The sequence below is a fragment of the Dermacentor albipictus genome, chromosome 9 (assembly GCF_038994185.2).
Source record: "Dermacentor albipictus isolate Rhodes 1998 colony chromosome 9, USDA_Dalb.pri_finalv2, whole genome shotgun sequence".
Lineage (NCBI taxonomy): Eukaryota > Metazoa > Arthropoda > Arachnida > Ixodida > Ixodidae > Dermacentor > Dermacentor albipictus.
Genome location: NC_091829.1, coordinates 94,685,676 through 94,706,213, shown reverse-complemented (window position 1 = coordinate 94,706,213; position 20,538 = coordinate 94,685,676). Strand labels below are relative to the sequence as shown.

The 20,538-nt window shown below is 46.5% G+C and overlaps 1 protein-coding gene across 1 annotated transcript in view; it reads right to left on the bottom strand.

The window, feature by feature from the left end:
- The window catches only part of LOC139049510 (rho GTPase-activating protein 45-like), a 138,325-nt gene that overhangs the window by 19,077 nt on the left and 98,710 nt on the right, over window positions 1-20,538 (bottom strand). Inside the window, exons 15-18 of the mRNA XM_070525043.1 lie at window positions 19,789-19,947; window positions 16,801-16,931; window positions 10,606-10,980; window positions 4,097-4,383 (exon numbers count right to left, since the gene is read on the bottom strand). Of these exons, the coding sequence (XP_070381144.1) occupies window positions 4,097-4,383; window positions 10,606-10,980; window positions 16,801-16,931; window positions 19,789-19,947 (952 nt within the window). The remainder of the gene's footprint in view (window positions 1-4,096; window positions 4,384-10,605; window positions 10,981-16,800; window positions 16,932-19,788; window positions 19,948-20,538) is intronic.

Genomic DNA, 20,538 nt, shown 5'->3' with positions numbered 1-20,538 from the left:
TGACGTCCTAACAGAGCAAAAAATTCACCGACGATTAGGATACTCCCTAACGCGAAATTTAAGCGCAACTCTATAGGTGTTTTCATTTCACGATGCATTGGCTGTCGCGGACAATCTGTCTCGTGCGGCACGTTGCAAACGAGCGAAGTGTGGCGCGACTGCCTCGCTAATCGGGAGAGTGCGAGAGGTAGCGCCGGGGAGACACGTGGACGCGATTCAGAGTAGCCGCCGCAGACAGACCTCCGCTCATGCAGCGCTTTGTTTTGACGCGCTCGCCGCATGCCTTATCGATGGCGTCATCGGTGAACGAACGATGCGCGCTACTCTGACGCTATCTCGGAGCGATGTGGCGGCGAGTCCCTGTATAAAGGTTAAGCCCCATGAGCGCGATTTTGTGCGCGACAGCGACGAGCGACGCCTTCGAGCGACGGACCGGACCGTCGATTGAGCAGATCGCTCAGTCTTGTCGCGCGACCGCTCGGTTCTGCAAATCTAGAAGTCGTCGCTCGTTGCCCAGAAGTGCTGTGAGCGACTAGCCAATAGCGGGAAGCCGGAACTGGATGTACATCACTCAAGTACTACCGATTGTGGCACGGAAGGAGCAAATGATTGAATTTTTATAGTGCAGGGATAAGAACCTACCGGAACACCTTCAGAAATATTTTATGCTGCTTCTTACAGTAAAACACGCCAACTTAAGTTAATAAAGCACGCGTGACGCTATAGTTTCGGCGCCTATATTGATGCCCTTATACCGGCAACACTGGGGAGACGTGGCTCGAAGTCATCGGTCGCATGGGGTACGACTTGCAGGCGACGGGCGAACGCGACAGCCATCTTCATCGCGTCGCTTGTCGCTGTCGCGCGGAAGATCGCTTGCATAGAGTTTATGCTTAAAGCACATGACAGCACGAAAATCACGCATACTCTTTGTAGGTGCGAGACGTCGCGTGCTTTTTCCTTCCTCTGCTGACAGGTCGACGCTGTGTTTATACGTTTTTCGTCCTTAACGCGAGTCATGTCTTATGATGATGACGATGTCCTTGCCACTGATCATAATTATGTTGGTGGGCTCTCTTCTGTTGCGGCGTCGCCTCATTCCAAAGTCAAGGAAAATGAAGTACTGGTTGTCGCCTCCGCGTCTTTGTATTCAGAGTCCGTTTTGTCGTACAGCATTGGATATGGCGCACCATCTCCCAAAATCTTTCTATCAGGACGTCTCTTTAGATTCAGCATTATAAAAAGCAATCTCAAACCATGGCAATCGAAGCAAGCGCGAACGAGACAAAACCAAGCAAACCAATCATGCGCGAGCAGACGATACGTGAGCAGACGATAGTACGAAACGAGCGGTCGCGATGAGGCTAGATACGAGTACGCAACGAGCGGTCGGGCGTGTCCGCATGACACCAGTTTCCCGCGCGCACGTCACCGCAGGGGCCGCTCTCATTGGTCTCCGCCGTTCGCGGCTCGCATCTTTCACATCCCGCTCCGCGTTCGCTCTTTCATCCTTCGCTGTTGTGTTCGTTCGCTTGGTTACGCTGACGCGGAGGCAGAAGCTGACACCGATGCTGGCCGCAGGAACGGGTGCCCAAGACCCGCGCTCTAAAGATTTACGGGAGTCGTACAGCAATAAAACTAGGTAGGATGGCGTTCTCATGGAGAAAGGAAATAAACTATCGTCGGATACAACTTTAGAAAAAAGGGGAGGCCCCGCCCAGATGACCGAAGCGCGACAGCCGATTGCCTCCGCGACTAAAATAGCCCCGCTAAAGAAATCGTGCTCCTGAAACGAGCAATTCTCGGTATAAATAAAGACTTTTGTATTTTGATGACTGGTTTAGTAGAGCTCTAATGTGCTACAGAACATGCTGGATAGCGACAGAAAAATAACCCCGTGCCTTCTACAACGCTGCCCGTCGTCTGTTCTTTAGCTTCATTGCAAGTGACAAAAGCAGAAAGAGCAGCTCTGCATGGCTTTTGCGCTTGTTCGCATGTACACGGCATATCTACTACTCGTTTTCCAAGCTTAAAATGAATCAGTTGCTATTGAATAAGTACTTACATAAAACAATGCATTTATCGATGAAGCAAACGGCTGGCGCGACTTGGCCCAGTTCGAAGCGCGGGCGGCCTTTTCCTCCGTCGGCGAGGTCACCGGCCGTCCGGCTCATGACGTCAGTCCAGAGTGCGAGCCCATTGGTGGATGCTCGTGTGCATCCGCGTCGGAGGAGTAAACGCCCCCTTTTTTTCTAAAGTTCTATCCGACTATAGGAGGGAACATTATTTAGATCATGCCACGAGCCCTCGCAAGCAAATTCTCCGTGAAGCCGTCCCTAGATTTTTCTTCCTCTGAATGTCGGCCCAACAAGTGACCCTCCATGGTCGGCGGCCTCAGTCTAGTGTGCTCGGCTCGCGGTACGTTTTAATCGACGCGCACTTAGTTCGGGCGCATTGCCAAGCAGTCCGCGAACGTTCTCTCCCGATATGTTTGCGCAGATTCAGGCATTCATTGTGCGACGTACAGGTTTATCGCTGCTACGTGCTAGTGCGGCAGCCGCACGCTGCTGTCGAACCCGGTGTGTTTGCGGAAGAGCCTGTGCTCAGAGCGGGCGGTGGAAGGCGCTAAAGCTTACCGCCAGACGATCACGCGTTGTGCCCGCTCTCTTAGCTTCAGTTGTGTTTCCACCAGCGCGCCCTCCTATTTATTCATTACTCCATAAAGGTTACTCAAAAGATTCAACCCAGAGTTCTGCGCGCGTTTATTTTGACTGCGCTCACGTGTCAAAGCTGCGGCGATCGCATTAACGGAGCCAGACAGCTTGTCGTGACCTATTGGATAGCGAAACTGAAGCTGGGTTGTAGAAGCGGTTACAGAAAATTACCTTAGGAGGTATGATGCTTTGCAGTATTTTTTCAGGGTAAATAAAGTGCCAGTAAAAAAAAAATTCACAACGTGTGCTGCAGTCTGACAGCTGATACACCAAAGACTTGGAAGACCGCACCATAAGCGAAATTTCACGCCATTCGTAAGTACTTGATGGCGTCCCTAGAACGAAGAAGAACTGTTCCTGCATCCGAGCACAATCGTGGTTGGCTGCACTCAACTTCGTATTGGGATGTGCGCCTTAACACTGGAAGCATATGCGTGACTCTGTCGAAATAGCACCTGACGCGAATGCGCCGAAGGAAACGCAATGAGCGCGCTGGGCACGTTCCCGCGAGGCGTCATCTGGATCAAGTCGAGCACGCGCTTCAAGTTAAGGCGCGTTTACGAATACGTCGGTTACGAGTGGACGGTACGCATACCACGCAGGCTGCCTTACAGCACCAGGGCGTCAATTTCTCACCGCCACAGCCGTGCGAACTCCTGGCTAACCTTCAACGTGGACGAGAGACAAAGATTACGGACGACTTGGTTAAAGAAATTACGCATATAAGTTGTTTGTGCTAATGACGTAGACGCAAGACAACTTCTATTTCCTAATCACGGATAATTGCGCTTAAAAGTCAATTTTTCTATCCAAAGATCTTGTATGCCCCATACGCCCCGCCTCCATAGTCTTGCAAGATCTTGTATAAATACCTGTATTTACCATCAATTAAATTTAGGATATTAGGTGAGTTAGGATATTAAGTGATGGTTATTATTTTTGTACAATCAAAAAATGTGTTTTCAGTTCTTGTCGGTAGCTGAACTGTCTGCATTTATGGAATGTATTTTTTATTTTTTATTTCAGGGGGCGGGGACTAGTCAAGCTGTCTATTTCAGCTTTTTTCCCCTTACGTCCCCCCTCACGTTGATGGAAAAAAATAAAGGTTATTATTAATAAAATCACGATCTCGTTATGAGGCACGCCGATGTGGGGGAGTCGGGAAATTTGGTCCACCTGGGGTTCGTTAGCGTGCACCCAAGTCTAAGTACACGGGTATAAATGAGGCCGCCGTGGCCGGCATTCAATCCCGCGACCTCGTGCTTAGCTGCCAGCTGTATTTCCCATGAAAACCCATGTGATCGTATAGAAATAGGGTGCGCGGTATGTGGGTCTTTTCCAATATGGTTTGCGTGCGTCTACATGTTCCTGTCGAGACTTGCCTGGTGCGTAACAGCGTGGGGCCGAACACAATGGCGAGGTTTCCGGCGGGCATCTGGTTCAAGTGCGAGTGCGCCGCAACCCGCGCCAGGTGGCGCAGCAGAGCCGCCAGGGTGCGCGCGTGCAGGGGAGGCAGTTGCGTCACCAGCGACCGCAGCGCCGCCACCACGGCCTCTTCCTCTTCCTCGTCGTGGCGGTGATCGGCGTCCCTGTTTTCATCCTCTCCCAGCTCGTCCTCGTCCTCTTCCGAGTGGTGGTGGTGGGCGACGCCGGTGCCACCGGGGTGTTCCTGCGCATGCGCATAACCAGCGACGCTTGTCATTTCGCAAGCCACGTCATGCCAGTTCTACGTTTGTTGCGTGCTTGTACAGAACGCGCCTGCTTTTATAGATACAGATTTTATAAACGTTGTCGCGTATAAACGCGACAATACTTGTATCGCATCCAAATGCGCGGACTTCGACAGACTGCAACGTCAAAGTACCTGAAACACTGGAGCACATACGCGTTGATCGTTTGCTATACGCCATGAACGGCGAGCATCGACCTCTTCGTTAGCCCCAATAAATAACAGGTCGCTGAGTGAAGTGTCACTGGTCCCTTGGCCGGACATAATAAAAACGGAGCGAGCCGCCATGCAAGGTTCTCTTATAATTATTTTAACATTGCAGGCCTGGATCCGTGGTTGTAAACGGGTCCTGCGGATAAAATGCGTATATAATCGTATCCTACTGCTTGCCCTCATCATCCCTCCTCAGACCCTTCTTTTACTCACCTCCCCTTCCCTCTGAGCAGGGTATCAGGCTTCAGTGTTTGTATTTACACAAGCCGACCTCTCTGCGTTTACTCTAAATTATCTCTCGTGTCTTGCGCGAAGACAGCAGCACAAGAAATACCCTGAATTCTTTCTGATCAAAGCCTACACGCGTCACGTTAAACGAACGCGAGCTGCCAACGTGCTGATATCGCCACATTGCTCCGATGAAACGAATTGCGGAGCAGCCGCGCCTCAAGATCTAGCAGCTTAGAAAGAGCAGGTTCATCGCAGCGGACATGTTCAGCCCGAGCTGACCACCGCAAATTGAAAGCAAAGGCGGCGGCGTTTGCCGTAATTGTGAAGCCCGTAATCGCTAGCACCTTTGTCCCGTCCTTCTTTGCGCCCTTTGAACGCAAGCAAGAGACTCCGATTTGTGGTCGCCACTATCGTATTAAACTGGATTCCCGATAGGTGCAAGGCGAGGGATGTGGCGTTGCGCTCTTCCGCCATGTTGTACTATTGGCGGCGAGGAGTTACGGAGTCGCCCTCTATCGGAAGCGCCTCGATGCCGTAGTATGAGGGATCACGTGACGCGCTCCTCATAGGTTTTGCTGTCAGCGCTCACTGAAAACACCACGCGCGAGCTCTCCCGGACATTTCTGTAAGTACTTTCGAAACGAGAGAAGTTTCTTACTGTCTAAATAATAATCTTGGGCAAGCTGAAAGCACACAATCGTTTACAGCCGCTCTCTTTACCGAATACGTACAGTGAACGCCACTGCGCGCGGTCGCCGCGATGGAGTCTCCCGAACCGGCTTCTTGCGTGAAAAGTAGGTAAACGCCGAGAGCAAACTATGTGAAATATGTTCTTATAGTGTTTGTATAACTAAATGGAGAGTAATAGAATGAAGCCTCAATGCAGCGATCGCGCAGATTCGCAGCGACCGACTGCGCGTCTGCATGCTTGTCCGCGCACTGTTTCGCTTTCTCCGCGCGCGCGTTTTCGCACCGTGCCATGAGCTTTAGGCCGCAGAATATGAGCATTTGACAGTATATAGGCAACCATTGTTGCGTGGGCGCTATCAGAGCTGTTCAAAAATAATTTCATTGTAGAGACTTCGACGCCTATGGGGACTGTGATGTGCCGTCGCGACGATGCAATCTTTTTTTTCTTCTAAATTCTTTGACCTTTCAATACTATTTCTCGAGTTGCGTCGCACTGTATGTTTATCGGCGTTCTCAGCTTGCAATTTCCCGCTGCTCCTTTTTTGTAATCCAGTGCATTAATTCATAACACAAACATGACCATATGCCATGCTTTCTTTAAATGTGCTTCTCACCGCTGCCTTTCCACTCCACTGAACTTGGCAGTATCTATAGTATCGACAAGTTCATAGACCAAACCGTCATGACATTAGTCGGGCAGCGGACTCAGGCGAGCGTCTCAGTGCGCGTTTTGAGAACATCGCAGACCGGGCGCCGTAGCAGAAATCTTCCTCGCGTCTGTGCTTGCTGCATACCCGAGTTGTAGCCGATGACTGCCGGTTTTATGTTTCGCGAGCCAAGCTTCACACAGCTTCTTGTCCTGCGGCTACGTGTGGATAAGGCCGACACCGGCCTCCGTTACGTGCGTCCGGCCCTGCGGCACCGAGCAGTAGCCTACCCTGTTGCGCGCCTTCAAAGGCAGCCACTACCTATTGTAGTGCTTTCAAGCGTTGTAAAGGAGACACTCGAAGCGGTAAAATTTCGCCACTAAATGAAAACCGCAGCGTACGAGGGAATTTAAACTCGTTTTCAGCTCGCTTCGGCGCGCCCGAAGCAGCCGACGCGGCCGCTATGTCCACGTGATCCCTCCTAGCACGTCACGTCGACGGTGGCGCCAGCTTTTCCAGTGGTGGAGCTCGAGGCCAATACTGTGGACGTTCGCGAAGGGAAGCCACGTAGGAATGCCGCCGTAGGAGGTAACTGCGTTGAGCCCCAGCCTAGTGTTCCTGAATACACTCCCGCAGAGAGCTGTGGGAGCATATGCAGGGACACTACTCTGGCGGTTTACGCGTGTACACAGCACTCCCCTGAAGAGTACTCTACTTAACGACATCTAATCCTAGCCATTTGCAAAGCCCAGTACACCATGGACACGGCAAACAACAGTTTTTTTCCATAGTCTGCGTCCAGCCAAACGGACCTTGCTTCAGGTTCCATATTTCTTTCTGTATAATACCTAGCACACACACCAACATTATCTATACTGCAATGGCTTTTCCCTGCTTTCCCTTTTTTTTTCTTTTTGAACTGCATTATGCATGTAGTTTTTATTATACGCTTGCTTACTTTAGGACCTGACGATGCCTTTAGCGCCAGTGAAGGTGCCGAAATCAAAGCATTTCATATTTTGATTTGCTTCTGAAATCAGTTTCCGCGCAGACTGCCATCGTCATATACAAAACATTTTCAGCAGCGGATGTGACGCAAAGGCAATTGGCTCAGTTGTTAGTTTTAATTGGTTGGGCATGAATAATATATTGTGCGTGTTTATGCTATACATTGGCGAGCTTAAAAATAAAAAAAACGTGTTTGATGCTTTTTCAAGCTCCGAATAGGACACACATTTGTGCAACACAAACTAAATACAACACAACACACTAAATTCGCTTGCAACTGACACTGCAGGTGCGCTGTCCAACGGGGCACTAGGGTTCCTGTATATGCTCTCGCAGGGAGCAGAGTTGCGCATAACTTTACCGGCGCCGCTCACACCGCTATTCGCCGAACGCTATCACGTGATGAAAAATGACGTCAAATGTTCAACTTTACAGCCAACTTTACAGGCGTGGCGCCGATTGGTTTCCGTCAGTGCCCTCGAAATCGCAATCAGCGGACCGTCGAGCGTGCGTTGCACCGATCGGCTCCGAGTTGCAGATACGACATTCGACGACATTAAGTTAATGACTTTGGTAAAGTGACACGAAACACATCATTTTCACACTTGTATTCCAGTATGACGGGGTGCAGCGCACCAAGCTGCACAAACCGCACGGCAGGTGGCAAAGCTTTTTACGCTTTGCCGTGCGGACGGACGAGACCGGCCAGCTCCGAAAGGGGACCAGGATATGCGAGGTGCGTTCGCCTTGTTTACAGAGCTGAGTTCGGCTTGTTTACGCTAAAGCAGCATTTATCTTGAGTAACACTCCTGTACACGCTGAAGTGCATACGCCTGGCATGAGAGGTCGTTCGCTTGTGCAATTTTTTGGCGTTTATGTGAAGCGCGACACAGACCTTGGACAAAGAATGAACGTCACGTGTGTGCCGCGCTGAACATATACGTCAAGAATGTTAACTCACCAACTCGGCCAATTCTCTGTGTTGCTTGTGCGATTGTTCTGACTATGCGGGTCTAGAAGAGTGAGTTCAAAACAGAGTAAATACTAGCTGATACGATTTGCCCGCTGCACCCTGGTTTTTCTCTATGTTTCTTTGTAATTTTTTTTATCGGCGTTCGGACTTTCGTGTAAGGTCGATTCATGTGCTGGTGTTAATTGTTTTGTAGCAAGCGAAAACATCGTGCGCTTCCGCTGATGAGACACCTGTGATAGCTTCAGCATTTACCGCCCGCAATGTGCGGCTTGTTCGATCAGCCTTAGCCGACGTGAGGAATGTGAAATTATTTTTGTACGTTTTATAAGAGCTGTGTTATAGTAAATTAACCTGAGTAGTATGAAGAGATAAAGAAAAATGTGTTGTCATATTACAGTCTGCCATGTGTGAATAAATAATTTGCAAGTTTGCCACCTTATGTGGTTAGTGCAATAAAAATAACATGTTTTTACTCTTAACAACTTCTTGCCTTTACAGTGGCTTTGAATTCTGCTCCCCAAGGCTCCAAGAACCAGCACTCATCTCTTGCTGCCACCAGCCATTGCTCATCCATTCCCTTATACGAAATCAAGTTTATCTAGAAGCTCGTGCATCTTGAATCTTTTCCCATTTGCAGATTTGCTGCTACGAAGTAGCTGTAAAGTTTGCGGTATGAACCGTAAAATTAAGCTTCGTATAAAATATGCGCAATGTGAACATGTGAAATGCGTTTAAATCTACGTGTCTGTACCACATACATCGAAAACGTTCAGGTGCTGCGAACGACGGTTAGTGATGAATGACGGTCACGGTTAACGGTCACTGACATAACTGCAATCACGATAGTTCTCTTAGCGACGATCATTATTCGTCTGGTTCATTACGATTACGACGATCATTACGACCGATCATTATGGTCTGGGCTCACAGAATTGTGCACCACACGTGTGTGAAGTTTTCTTTAAATACACTTTAAAACATTTCTTGCTTTCACGTGTCCGCGAGAAAACTTCATATGCATGCTAAAAAACATTGCACCGCTTTTTGTTGCAAGGTAAAGCGCGTTTGCACGCGAACTTTTGAGCTCTTCGAGCCAAGGGCGTACTCAGGCTTTCATTTCGAGGGATCGAGGGGAGTCCTACTCTTTATATGTACGTTCGTGCGTGTGTTTGTATATGTGCGTGTATACACAAATTAAAAATTTCGCGGGGTTGGCAAGCCTGTGGCTACCCCAATCGTTCGAGCTTAGGCTGCATTAAAAAGTGTCATTTTGCTTAGCGCTTGCCAACAATTGCTGCATGATACTCGCGACCAGCAGACAAAAAAGCAAATGGAACACGGCGCGGCATTTGCCTCCTGCGCGCGCGAGGAGTGCCTTCACTGCAGAGCTGGAACATGAAGCGGACCTATGCGCAACTCTACAGCGACAGTATTCTGCACTAGGGTGCCTCAGTGCGCGCTTCCTCCCGCGCGGCGTGCGAGAAGGACATCGAGGCACCCTGGCATACACTGGAAATATAATGCAAAAATAGGCATTTGCACACAGCACGCACATATGAATACTGCGTGAAATTAATTCTGCCACAATGGGAAGAAAACTTCAGGTACCATGGGATGTAATGCTGCGTTTTGATTGAAAGGTATACATAAGTTCTCGCTGCCTGAGGGAAATACGAAAGAGTAGAGCTCTTTTTATCACCAGCTTTCCTTTTAAACTTGTATGTTCAAGAACTTCTGCATGGCCGCGTCAATTTTCATAATTCTTTTTTTTTAGTTCACTTCGTGATACACCACAAGGAACGTGTTATGATGCAGAACTAGGCAAGTACAAAATGGTCGAAGGGCCCCTTTGAGAATGGTCCTTGGCAGATGTCGTTAGGTGCCGGGCACACTCCCAAAAGCTATCTGACGCTCTTTCAGGCTAGTCACGATACCCACGTCACTCGATAAATATTATTCTTAGCAGTAGTATTGCTGGATAGCCTTAAAAAAGGAGACCCAAAGTTAGAGGACGCTATCGACCGGCCGCACAAGAGAACGCGCATGGGGGGTTTGGGCTTTTCGGTATACACTATACTATCTGCTTCGGGGTGCAATTTATAAATCTTTGTTGAAAAACGTTAGCGGAAAAACTATCGAGAGAAGCGCATAGCGTGACCGGCAGCGTACCTCTTCGAGATGTAAAACTATCCCCAATCTGTTTTTATTCCCAATCGGCCATTAGCCCTCCGCGATAGGTCGGAATGGTTCGGGTCCAGCCCATATGGGCGTGGTGCCACGCCCATGTGGGCTGGACCCTAACCATTCCGACCTATCGCGGAGAGCTAATGGCCGATTTGGAATGCAGACAGATCGGAATATCTGGTTCTACGTCGTGCCGGCCCAGGCCGCACAGTATACCTTGGCCAGCGCGATGAAGTGCGGGTAGAGGCGGTACGTGAGCAGCGGCTCGGGCAGCTGGCGCAGGTACAGCTTGAGCACGTTGGCCACCACGTGCGGCGGCGAGTCGCTCAGGTCGACCAGGGTGGCGCCGTTCTCGAAGCACTGGCACAGGCGCTCCACCTTGGACTTGACGCCCGAGACGCGGTAGAGGCCCCGCACGCCGTAGCCGCGCGCGTCCATCTCGGCGATGCAGCGGCGCACGATGTAGGGCACCTCGTCGGCGGGCTGGCCGCCCAGCTCCACGCCGAAGGTGGTCATCTTGCGCGGCAGCCGCTTGTGGCCGCACCGGATGGCCAGCGTCTCCAGGCACTTCTTGTGCGAGGACAGGCCGCACTGCGTGTGGTCAACACAGAGCAGGCATCGATCGTGTGGGTCGTGGTCGATTCACGCACACACAAGTTATTACAATGCGCTCCATGAACAGGTCAGCAAACAGAAATACTAAAGAAAAAAACGAACGAGTGATTCCGTCTATTTATGTGCGCATTCGCTCTGCCTTTGGTGCCTGTTTATAGCATAAGCAACACCGCTTTTATTACGATGACAATTATACGAACGCTCCAAGGCAAATTTTGACCGCCGCCATGACGTTCCCGATATATAGAAGCAAGTGTATAATTAAATAAATAAACAAGCAGAATTGACCGTCGGCTCGATTCCAAAAGAGGACCCACAGCAGATAAGTCCGATGTTCTAGTCATTAGTAGAACACGTTCTGGGTCTAGTTGGTTCACATAGCTTTCAAAAGATGAAGCGCCAACAGTGACAGCACACTAAGAAGGTACAAAGACAGAACAAGGCGCTTCCTGTCTTTGTTCCTTTGTTCCATTAGGCCACCTAAGGGTGCCTCACCAGGCTAAATAGGACACAATTAAGAATTTCCCGCGTGCAAGCCAGCGCGTTCAGAAGCTTGACGCGTTTTATTGTAATATCAATCATAATACTTCCTTTACGTTCCTTTATGTTTTAGTCCTTGAAAAATATGTTCATACACGTGAATTTTTTGCAAAACACAATAGCATGCCAGTTGCCAGTATGTACGATTATCGACTCTGTAGATCTAGCATACAAACAAGAAATAAAAAATGGAGTCAGCTTTCAAAGAATACTAGCGGATCTAAAAATCAACATTACAACATGTACGACAAGGACCAGAGAGTTTTGGAAAGTGGAAACCGTTAGAACGACATACGGACAACAAACTCTTCGTAACAACCTGCGGAAGCTACTGAATAAATTACACAACGAAACCAATAGATTGGAAAATACCTATTTTAAAGTTATTTTATAGTTATTTCTGCCTGCACTAGATTGTTTTCCTGGCTTTCGCAAATTTTTCCTTATCTATACTAACTAGGCCCATTGTATAGATTATATTCTTGGTTTTTCGTTTGTTTAGTTTGTATGAGAAATATTATTGTTAGGGGTTGTGTTTTGATTACATCTTTTTCGCCCTCGTGCTTTTTGAACAGTTGCGATACCGTTATGCCTATCACCGCTTTTTTTTGTCCTTATTGCTTCGAGATGTTTTTTTACTATGCCCTGTTGTTAGAGCACATCTTTTTTTCTTTATTTGCTTCGCATGGTTCGCGATGCTCAATATTGTGTAAATGGCATTTGTAAACAATGATGTGCTGCCTTTGTGTTTGCTAACGCCGCGCAAACGCCAATGCGGGGGCCTGCGGCTTCGTCAAGCTGTCCATGTGGCAGCTTTTCCTGCATGCCCCTTGCCTCATGTACTGATTCTAATAAACATCATTGTCATTGTCATTTTTCATCATGAAGATGGTGGAGACTAGGAGAAAAAGCAGAGAAGCAGCTTGACTAGCTCCGCCCTCCCGGAAATACACTTTGCATACCGAATGCACATATTCGTTATCAAAAGGTGACATATACAGTAGATACGACGAATAGCATTATCAAGAGCATTAAGTATACTTAATGTTGTTGATCATGCTGTTTGTCTTACTTCCTTTACATGGAACCTTCTGATCACTGTGGACGAAAATAAACCCACATGGGAATTTTGAACAGGTGATGTGTCCGAAAATCTCCCCGTCCATGAATATTTACTCCGATGTATGGGAGCAATACAACGGCATTCGCTCGTTTCACTTCGTTGGCTAACTGCGGGAGGATAAAGGCAACATGACGTTATTTTACTCCGCTTCAAAATCTTGTTCTCTTGCACAAACTTCGGACAGCGAGTTTTAAAAAACTCCCCCCACCGGAACAGGTTGGTCACGTGACGCTTCCCATGAGGCTGTGCGCCGCGCCAGCGACCGACCACGTTCGGTGGAGTCGGCACTGCCCATGGCTGACGATTTGTTTGCATCTGTGAAGTAGCGTTCCGTGCCAGCTTCTCGTCGATTTTTTACCCCATATTTTCTACTAGAAAGTGTTACAGGCGTGCCTGAAGCTCACTGTATTTCAGGTTCATATACGTTAGCTGTGATCACAGTACTGACAACGATGAATGCAAGAGCAACGTTTTCAGGAGCGGAAAAAGGCTTAGGTATACCGCGAAACTGCTCGTTGACTCGTGATGGCTGAGATTTTTGACAGTGCTTTCGTGTTGCCTAACCTTGGTTTGTGTTTTTCAGTACGTGAAATGCGACTTTTATGCGCTTGTGAGTACATGTTGACAACGTCCGGTGTAATGTTTGAAAGGACCGCGTAGCAATGGCAACAGCAGCCACGGTTCAAGCGGCAACGTCCGTGCTATTTTCGCACATGAATGGCATATTCCGAGTTCGTTACGGTGCTGTGTTGCCAGCGAGAAAGACCGGAGTGCCAGCAAGTGTTTTTATGTATCGGTGTACGGATATCCTCCCCCAAGAAAAATGGTAGGACGTAAGTACATACTGTAAATAACGCTTCTTACTGAGCGATGTGAATCGAATTGTTATGACGCAGTTATGTTTTGATACGTCGTTGCTTCCAATATTGCATTAGCGTTATGGTCTATCGCAGACACTGATTTAAGAGCATAGCTGTTGCTTCTGAATGTGAGGATTCCACAGATCAGCGATGTAGCTCCGTTTCACAACCGAGAAACATCGCTTGGACGCTGAGAAAGTAGTGCGGTCAAACAAATGTACGTATGACTACGCACTTCTCGGTTTTATGTGGGCTGCTACGGGGTATACTCACACGTAATAAATTCTTGCTACACTACCACTATTTCGCACAAAGTTAATTTTGCGATGAAACACACGCCCTCACATTTTCTCGCTTAGTGCAACTAGAACGCTCTACTTTTTGGTCGCGAACGCCGACAGTGTGCGAAGTCGCTTCAGAATTCACACAATGGCATACTATTTTTGAAGAACTATATTGTTAACTTTGTATTTGCACTATTCTGAATTAAGAGTTTTGTGTTGATTAAGGTCTTCTGTTAATTTCAGAGAGACAGATCTCATATGAGCGAGCATGTGAGTCATAATTCAGAAAACAGCACAGCTGCTTGCTAGGCGGTTTCCAGGCACACGGTATCGTGGCTATATACACTGGCAGCGTTGCTTCTTGATGTGTGTCGTGTTTACGTTGGATATGTATTTCAAAGTTCTGCATTGGACGTTTCTCAAATGTTTATGTATGTCATGGTTTGTGCGCTTTCAATGACTTGTTCCATTGAATTTGATGCGGTCTTGTGTGCATGTTTTGAACTTTCACCAGTAGCCTCTACATATATATTCATGCAAACAGACGCGATGCCACTTTTTATACTCCCGTTGCACTTAGGGAAATCTCCGTCCAGCGTGAAGTAAAAAAAGAAAGAAAAAAAAAACTCCCAAGGCTCCACACGAAAATTCCGCTCGCACGGAGTAAGTGAGAGAGAACACATTTATTTGGACCATCGAGGTCGTTGCTCTTGAGGTCATACGGAGTATAATGAACTCCAAACCGGGGCGTCGCTAGAGGACAAGCATTGTACTCCCACCCGAGAGTTATTTCCGTTTACAGTCTAGCACACACACAGAAAGGCAGCATTAATAACAGCAATGCAAACTATTTTCATTAGAAAGAAACATTAAAACATTGAGACAACCTAAATCACGACAAAAAGAGGCGAACTCATAACTACAGAATGCTGTGTTTAACTTCCCCAGTTAAACCAGTGTGACATGTATCTCATTTATGAAGAAACGGAGCAATTATGCTTAACTTGCATCAGATACTGTTTAGTAGTGGTAAAATAGAATTAAATAAGAAACAGTACATAATTGCAGACTAATTTACAAAACTAATGAAAGAACATTTAATAATTTGAAAAGAAAGCCCGCATTTCTATTCTGTATGACCCTTCCGGAGCAATGTTTTCATCGTTGCGTATTACGTAAGTTTAATAACTCCGAAAGCTTGTGTCTCAACATTTGTCTCCCGTAGCTGGTTCTACGTAATTGTACTTTCCAAGTCTACGCATGAAGAACGGAGTATTTTGAATCCTCCTGTCGAAGCAGGCGCATTGAGCGAGAAAGTGTTCATTGTTCCCTATCTCTACTTTGTATGTTATGGTAAGGCGATAAGAGTACAGATAAGCTATCTGTAAAATACACTAACGAAAAAGTGGTGCTGAGGGATGATCCAAAGTTACGTTATGTGTGTGTCTTAGCATTATTTTCTAAAGGGAGTGTAGCATTCGTAAGTTCGTGCAAGTAGTATATCCTCATACAAGATGTCAGCAAGTTATATGGGAATAAAAAAGCGAGTTATAAATAGGAAGTTTAATGTTCATGGGGAGAGTTCGTTTGTTAAGTTATACCTACGATACTGGATAACTTTTGTGTAACATAACTAACGTGGTCGTCCCAAGACATTGTTTCCGAAACTATTACTCCAAGTATCTTAAATGTTTTAACTGTGTAGATTATTGAGCCATTATATATTAAAACTGTATCAGTGACAACGTCTTTATTTTTGGGCCGGAAAAGCACAGCATTAGCTTTGGTAATATTAATCTTTAGTACACTGTAATCAGACCACTTGCCAAGTTCGATTAATGCTCTGTTTACCTTGTTGATAACGTCTCATAATGATATGCCGGAGAAAAGCAAAGTCGTGTCATCTGATTAAATAGCAAATTTGTGGTTTTATCAGTATTTACAATATCATTTATGTACTAGTTCAAGCGAAATGGACCAAAGATACTTCCTCGTGGAACATCAGACAAAAACTGGTTTTACATCGGACGAGTGGCCATATATTTACTAACTGGTGCCTGCAACTTAACTGAGAGCGGAGAAGGGCCAATACTTTGCCGTGACATCCATACTTTTCTAGTTTCTTTAATAACAAGTTATAATTAAGATAGTCGAACGCTTTGTTAAAATCTACGTAGATCCCCGAGCGAAGTGTCGTTTCTCAAAAGCATTCAAAATGAACTCTATTTTTTGGTACAAATACAGCGAGTTCTATTAAGTGCTTATTCCTGAAGGCAAATTGAGCACTACGTATCAACTGGTGCTTATCGAAAACACTAGACAATCTTGACAAAATTACATTTTCACGCCTTTTGAAAATATCGGTAATAGTGACACTGGCCTACAGTTAGCGATATATTTTTTTCTCCCTTTTTTATGCGACACGATATCCTGTCCGACTTGCGTTTGTTTCGGAAAAACGCTTTCTACTAAACAGATATTGAAAACATGTGTTGGGCAAGGTGCTAGTAGGTCTATAACGTATTTTACGGTTTTTATTTTAATACCATCTGCGTCGCTTCTAGAACTGTTGTAAAGTTTAAGAAATATCGAAATCACCTCAGTCGTTGTTACAGGGTTAAAAAAAAAGGTATTTTTTATGGCAGTGTTCCAAGTAACGCAGAGCATTGTCATTGGTTTTTCCGGCATCAAGACTGAACAAATAATCATCAAATAAATCTACTAATTGTTTCTAGTGCATTCTTCATTAATCTTAGTTATTTTTGCTAACACTCGAATGCGTTGAACAATCCGTCCATGCACGGTTAAAAAAAAACATAAACAAATGAACCAATGAACGTCGAAAAGAACGAACAAGCGGACGAACGAACGAATTAACGGACACCAAAAGTACAGAAGGCTGAAGAGCAGGACGCCATGCACGCATGGACGAAGTGCACGGGCGCCGCGTGGCCAAGCATCTGCCGCGCAGCGTGGACCGACGGCGTACCTCCGAGCACTCGACGCCTTGGAAGTAGACGTAGGAGTCGCATTCTCGGCAGCGGGACGGCGTGCGCAGCTTGCGGAAGGAGTGCGTCTCGGCGGCCAGGGACAGGCACATGGGCCGGCCCGCGGCCCGCTCTGCGAGGCGACGACAGCCGCGCAAAATAAGCGTGATGGCCCACTCCCGAAAGGAAACACTCACGCTTACACCCATATAATTACGTAACTTTCGATCAATGAAAGATTCAGCAGGCAGGTTACTACAGGTGGGTTAGTATCAAGCAGCCAGTCAGCCAGTTGGTGGGTAAGTGAGCTAGGTATCAGATCAATCGACAAGTAGGCAGGTAAATGTTGCTGAAAGCTGGGCTAATAGGTTACTGATATATTTACTGATATGATACAAAGCGTCACTCAGTATAAATACTTAAGCGTAATTATCTCATCCCAAAATGCGCACATACAGTGCGTAGCTAAAAAAGCGTTGAACAAACTGTTCTACCTCAAACGCACCTTATCGCATTACACCAGCCAGACAAAACAGCTTGCTTACGTCAGCATTATCAGACCGGCACTCGAATATGCCAACATATTATGGTTTCCACATTACAAAAACAACATTCATACGCTGGAACGCATACAAAGAAAAGCTGCCCGATTTATCTATAATCGTTGTAAACGCACAGATTCACCAATCGAACTTCTTTCTCGCGCTGGCCTCGCTACCCTCGAAATTTGGGAGAAGGTTCAACGATTGAAGTTCCTATGCTTGGTATTACACAGTGCGCTGAAGTTGGATCCCACCACTTTTATAAAGTACAAGCTCACTAGACCGACTCGGCATAAGCACGCATTCACGCTAGAGGAATTTCTTTGTAACAACAATACTTTTTTCTTTTCAGTCTTTCCGCGAGCTGTGCGAGAGTGGAACTGCTTAAATCCTGCTATTACTGCGCAGCCCACATTAGAAACATTTACAAATCATCTAGAAGAAGCAATCGCAATCACAACTTAGTGTTTTAGTTATCTTTATTTTTGTTTTTTTGCTAGAGCAATTGTGTGAAGACCAACGTGTTACTCAATAAATGTAAGTGTCCATGTTTTTCTATGCTAACTCCTTGTTTGTTCAGTGTTTGCTCATATTGCACTTTTTTGATGACCATATGCCCACTCCTGTAATAATCCCTATCGGGATTGACAGTGTTGTGAAATAAAATAAATAAATAAATAAATATTATGAAGCGCGTTAGGGCGCTAATGAAGATGAAAACATAAGCGCGAATGGCAAATGACGGGCACTGATGATCAATTGCCTTTACTGCACAAATGATATTACATGCGTGCGTCGAAGTTCCAGATTACAATGACAGATCATTCAAACCACCCGTCACAATATCGCGACATTTTCCTGGGAAATAAGAAAGGTAGATATGTCGGTATCAATAAATCTATTATCTTGAAACTACAGACAGATGTAGAGGCCCAGACAATGCAGTGAAAGAAATCATTCTAAACAACATAATTTACGCAATTTTCGCTGATCACCTACAGCCCGCAGAACGATTGCGCAACAGTGCACATTAGTGGCTGCCTCAAAGAACATTTATTCAAAGTTATTTTGGAATTTCAGTTTGGTGTTTTGCGTTATCACTCTGGAAACATTTCCAATGTCATATTCTATCTTTATGTGCCAGGTGTATGATTATCATTTGTGCCTATTACACCTAACAAATTAGAAAAGCTTTCAGTTTGCCATGAGGATTTCCTTCACGCTATTGATCTCCCAACAAACATTGAGAGAAAGCATGCGTTGCTTCCCACATGCTGACGGGCATGCAGTTTACCATAGCCACTGCAGTGTAGTGGCACATACATGTCTAGCATGCTTTACAATCACCATCAGCGTTTTCAAGTAGAATTGAGCTCAATATTTATTTTCGTGTGCTGCACACGAAAAATGGTTGGAGCAAAAGCATCGCTGAAGCAACTTGAACAGCTCCCACTGCCTACAAAGGGTAGCAAAGCAGTGACATCTTATTGTGAGCACCAACTTGAAATACTGAAATCATTACAGTAATAGAAAAAACATTAACACTAGACACAAATTTAGCAAGGTACAATATTTAATTATCAAGCATCACGAAATATTTGAATATATGCTAGAAAAGTACATGTGCGCATACATTTATATAAATTTGTAAATGATTGTATATACATTAAATGTATACAATATGTAAATTTGTATGTACATTTGTAAAAAGTGGGACTACTGTGATACTATTTGGAAAATTAATTAATCACATCACTTCAGGAACATGCTATCACACCGGGTCACTACTATTCCATAAGCCACCTATTATGTTCCCGCTGTCACATACATTCACACATTGTCCTCGCACTATGTATCCTACCATCCACCCAGTACACCCAGCGTTCGCCCAGCACGCACACCTTTCATCCACCATTTACACAAGTCACCCAGTATGTATCCCACCATCCACCTAGCACACTCACCATTCACTCAGCATGCCTACCATTGAGTCAAATCACCCAGTATGAATCCCACCAATACATCCTACTGTTTACCACTGCGCCCACTATCTACTACTGCGCCCACCATCCCCACAGTATATCCAAGATGAATTCCATCATACCCAACATGTTTTCAACATGCCCAGTACAATTTCCATGATGCCCAGCATAAAATTCATGGTGGGCAATGCTGGGATTTTCAATAGAGTAGGCAGGCATCAATCAAGTTTTCAATCACTTATTATGTAGGTATCGAATATCTTGCATGTAAATTTTGTAGGCGCGAGCTGCTAATGACAGTGCTGCCTGACTGGCCAGTTCTCGGTCGGTCCGTCAGCCAACAAGCCAAGCAAGCAGGCGACCAGCCAATCAATCCGTTCGCCCTTGCGGATACATACGGTCCTCCCCCCCCCCCCCCCCCCGAAAAAAACAAATGTGGAACACGGCCTAGAAGGAGTTAAGGTACCGTTGTCGTGGTCGGTGTCCAGCTCGTCGCCGGAAGAGACGGTCAGCAGCATGGTCCGCGCCATCGCCTGCGGGCTGGCAGCGGGACTCGTGTCCCCCGAACGGTTGCTGCCATCCGAGTCGCTGGCCCCGGCCCAGCCCGTCGGGCGCGATGCGGCAGCTGCGCGTGAAGACACGTTCGGGCAACAGTTCGTCGTGTACAGCACTCAATGAAGAAGCCTGGGCTATGGTTCGAACTAGTAGCACAATGCGCTACCCGTTCGACCACTTACTACCTAGCGACATAGGTAAACGGGAAAACGGTTAGATACGAACATACGACCGATAGACAGAACCTGGAAAGTGCATGGATTATCAAAAGAACGCTAAGGCACTATAAATTGAGATAAACGAACCCTTACATCATACTGGCCCTGGCGTATCCAGAAGGATCCACCACGTAGATTGCAACGAAGTTCCACGACTCTATAGGATGTATAGCTCAGCGCGTTGGTTGAGCATATGATGTGATGTGAAAGGCGCGAAGACGACGGTGGACAAAGTTTAATAATAATATTTGGGGTTTTACGAGCCAAAACCACTTTCTGATTATGAGGCACGCCGTAGTGCAGGACTCCGGAAATTTTGACCACCTGGGGTTCTTTAACGTGCACCTAAATCTGAGCACAGGGGCGTTTTCGCATTTCGCCCCCATCGAAATGCGGCCGCCGTGGCCGGGATTCGATCCCGCGACCTCTTGCTCGGCAGCCCA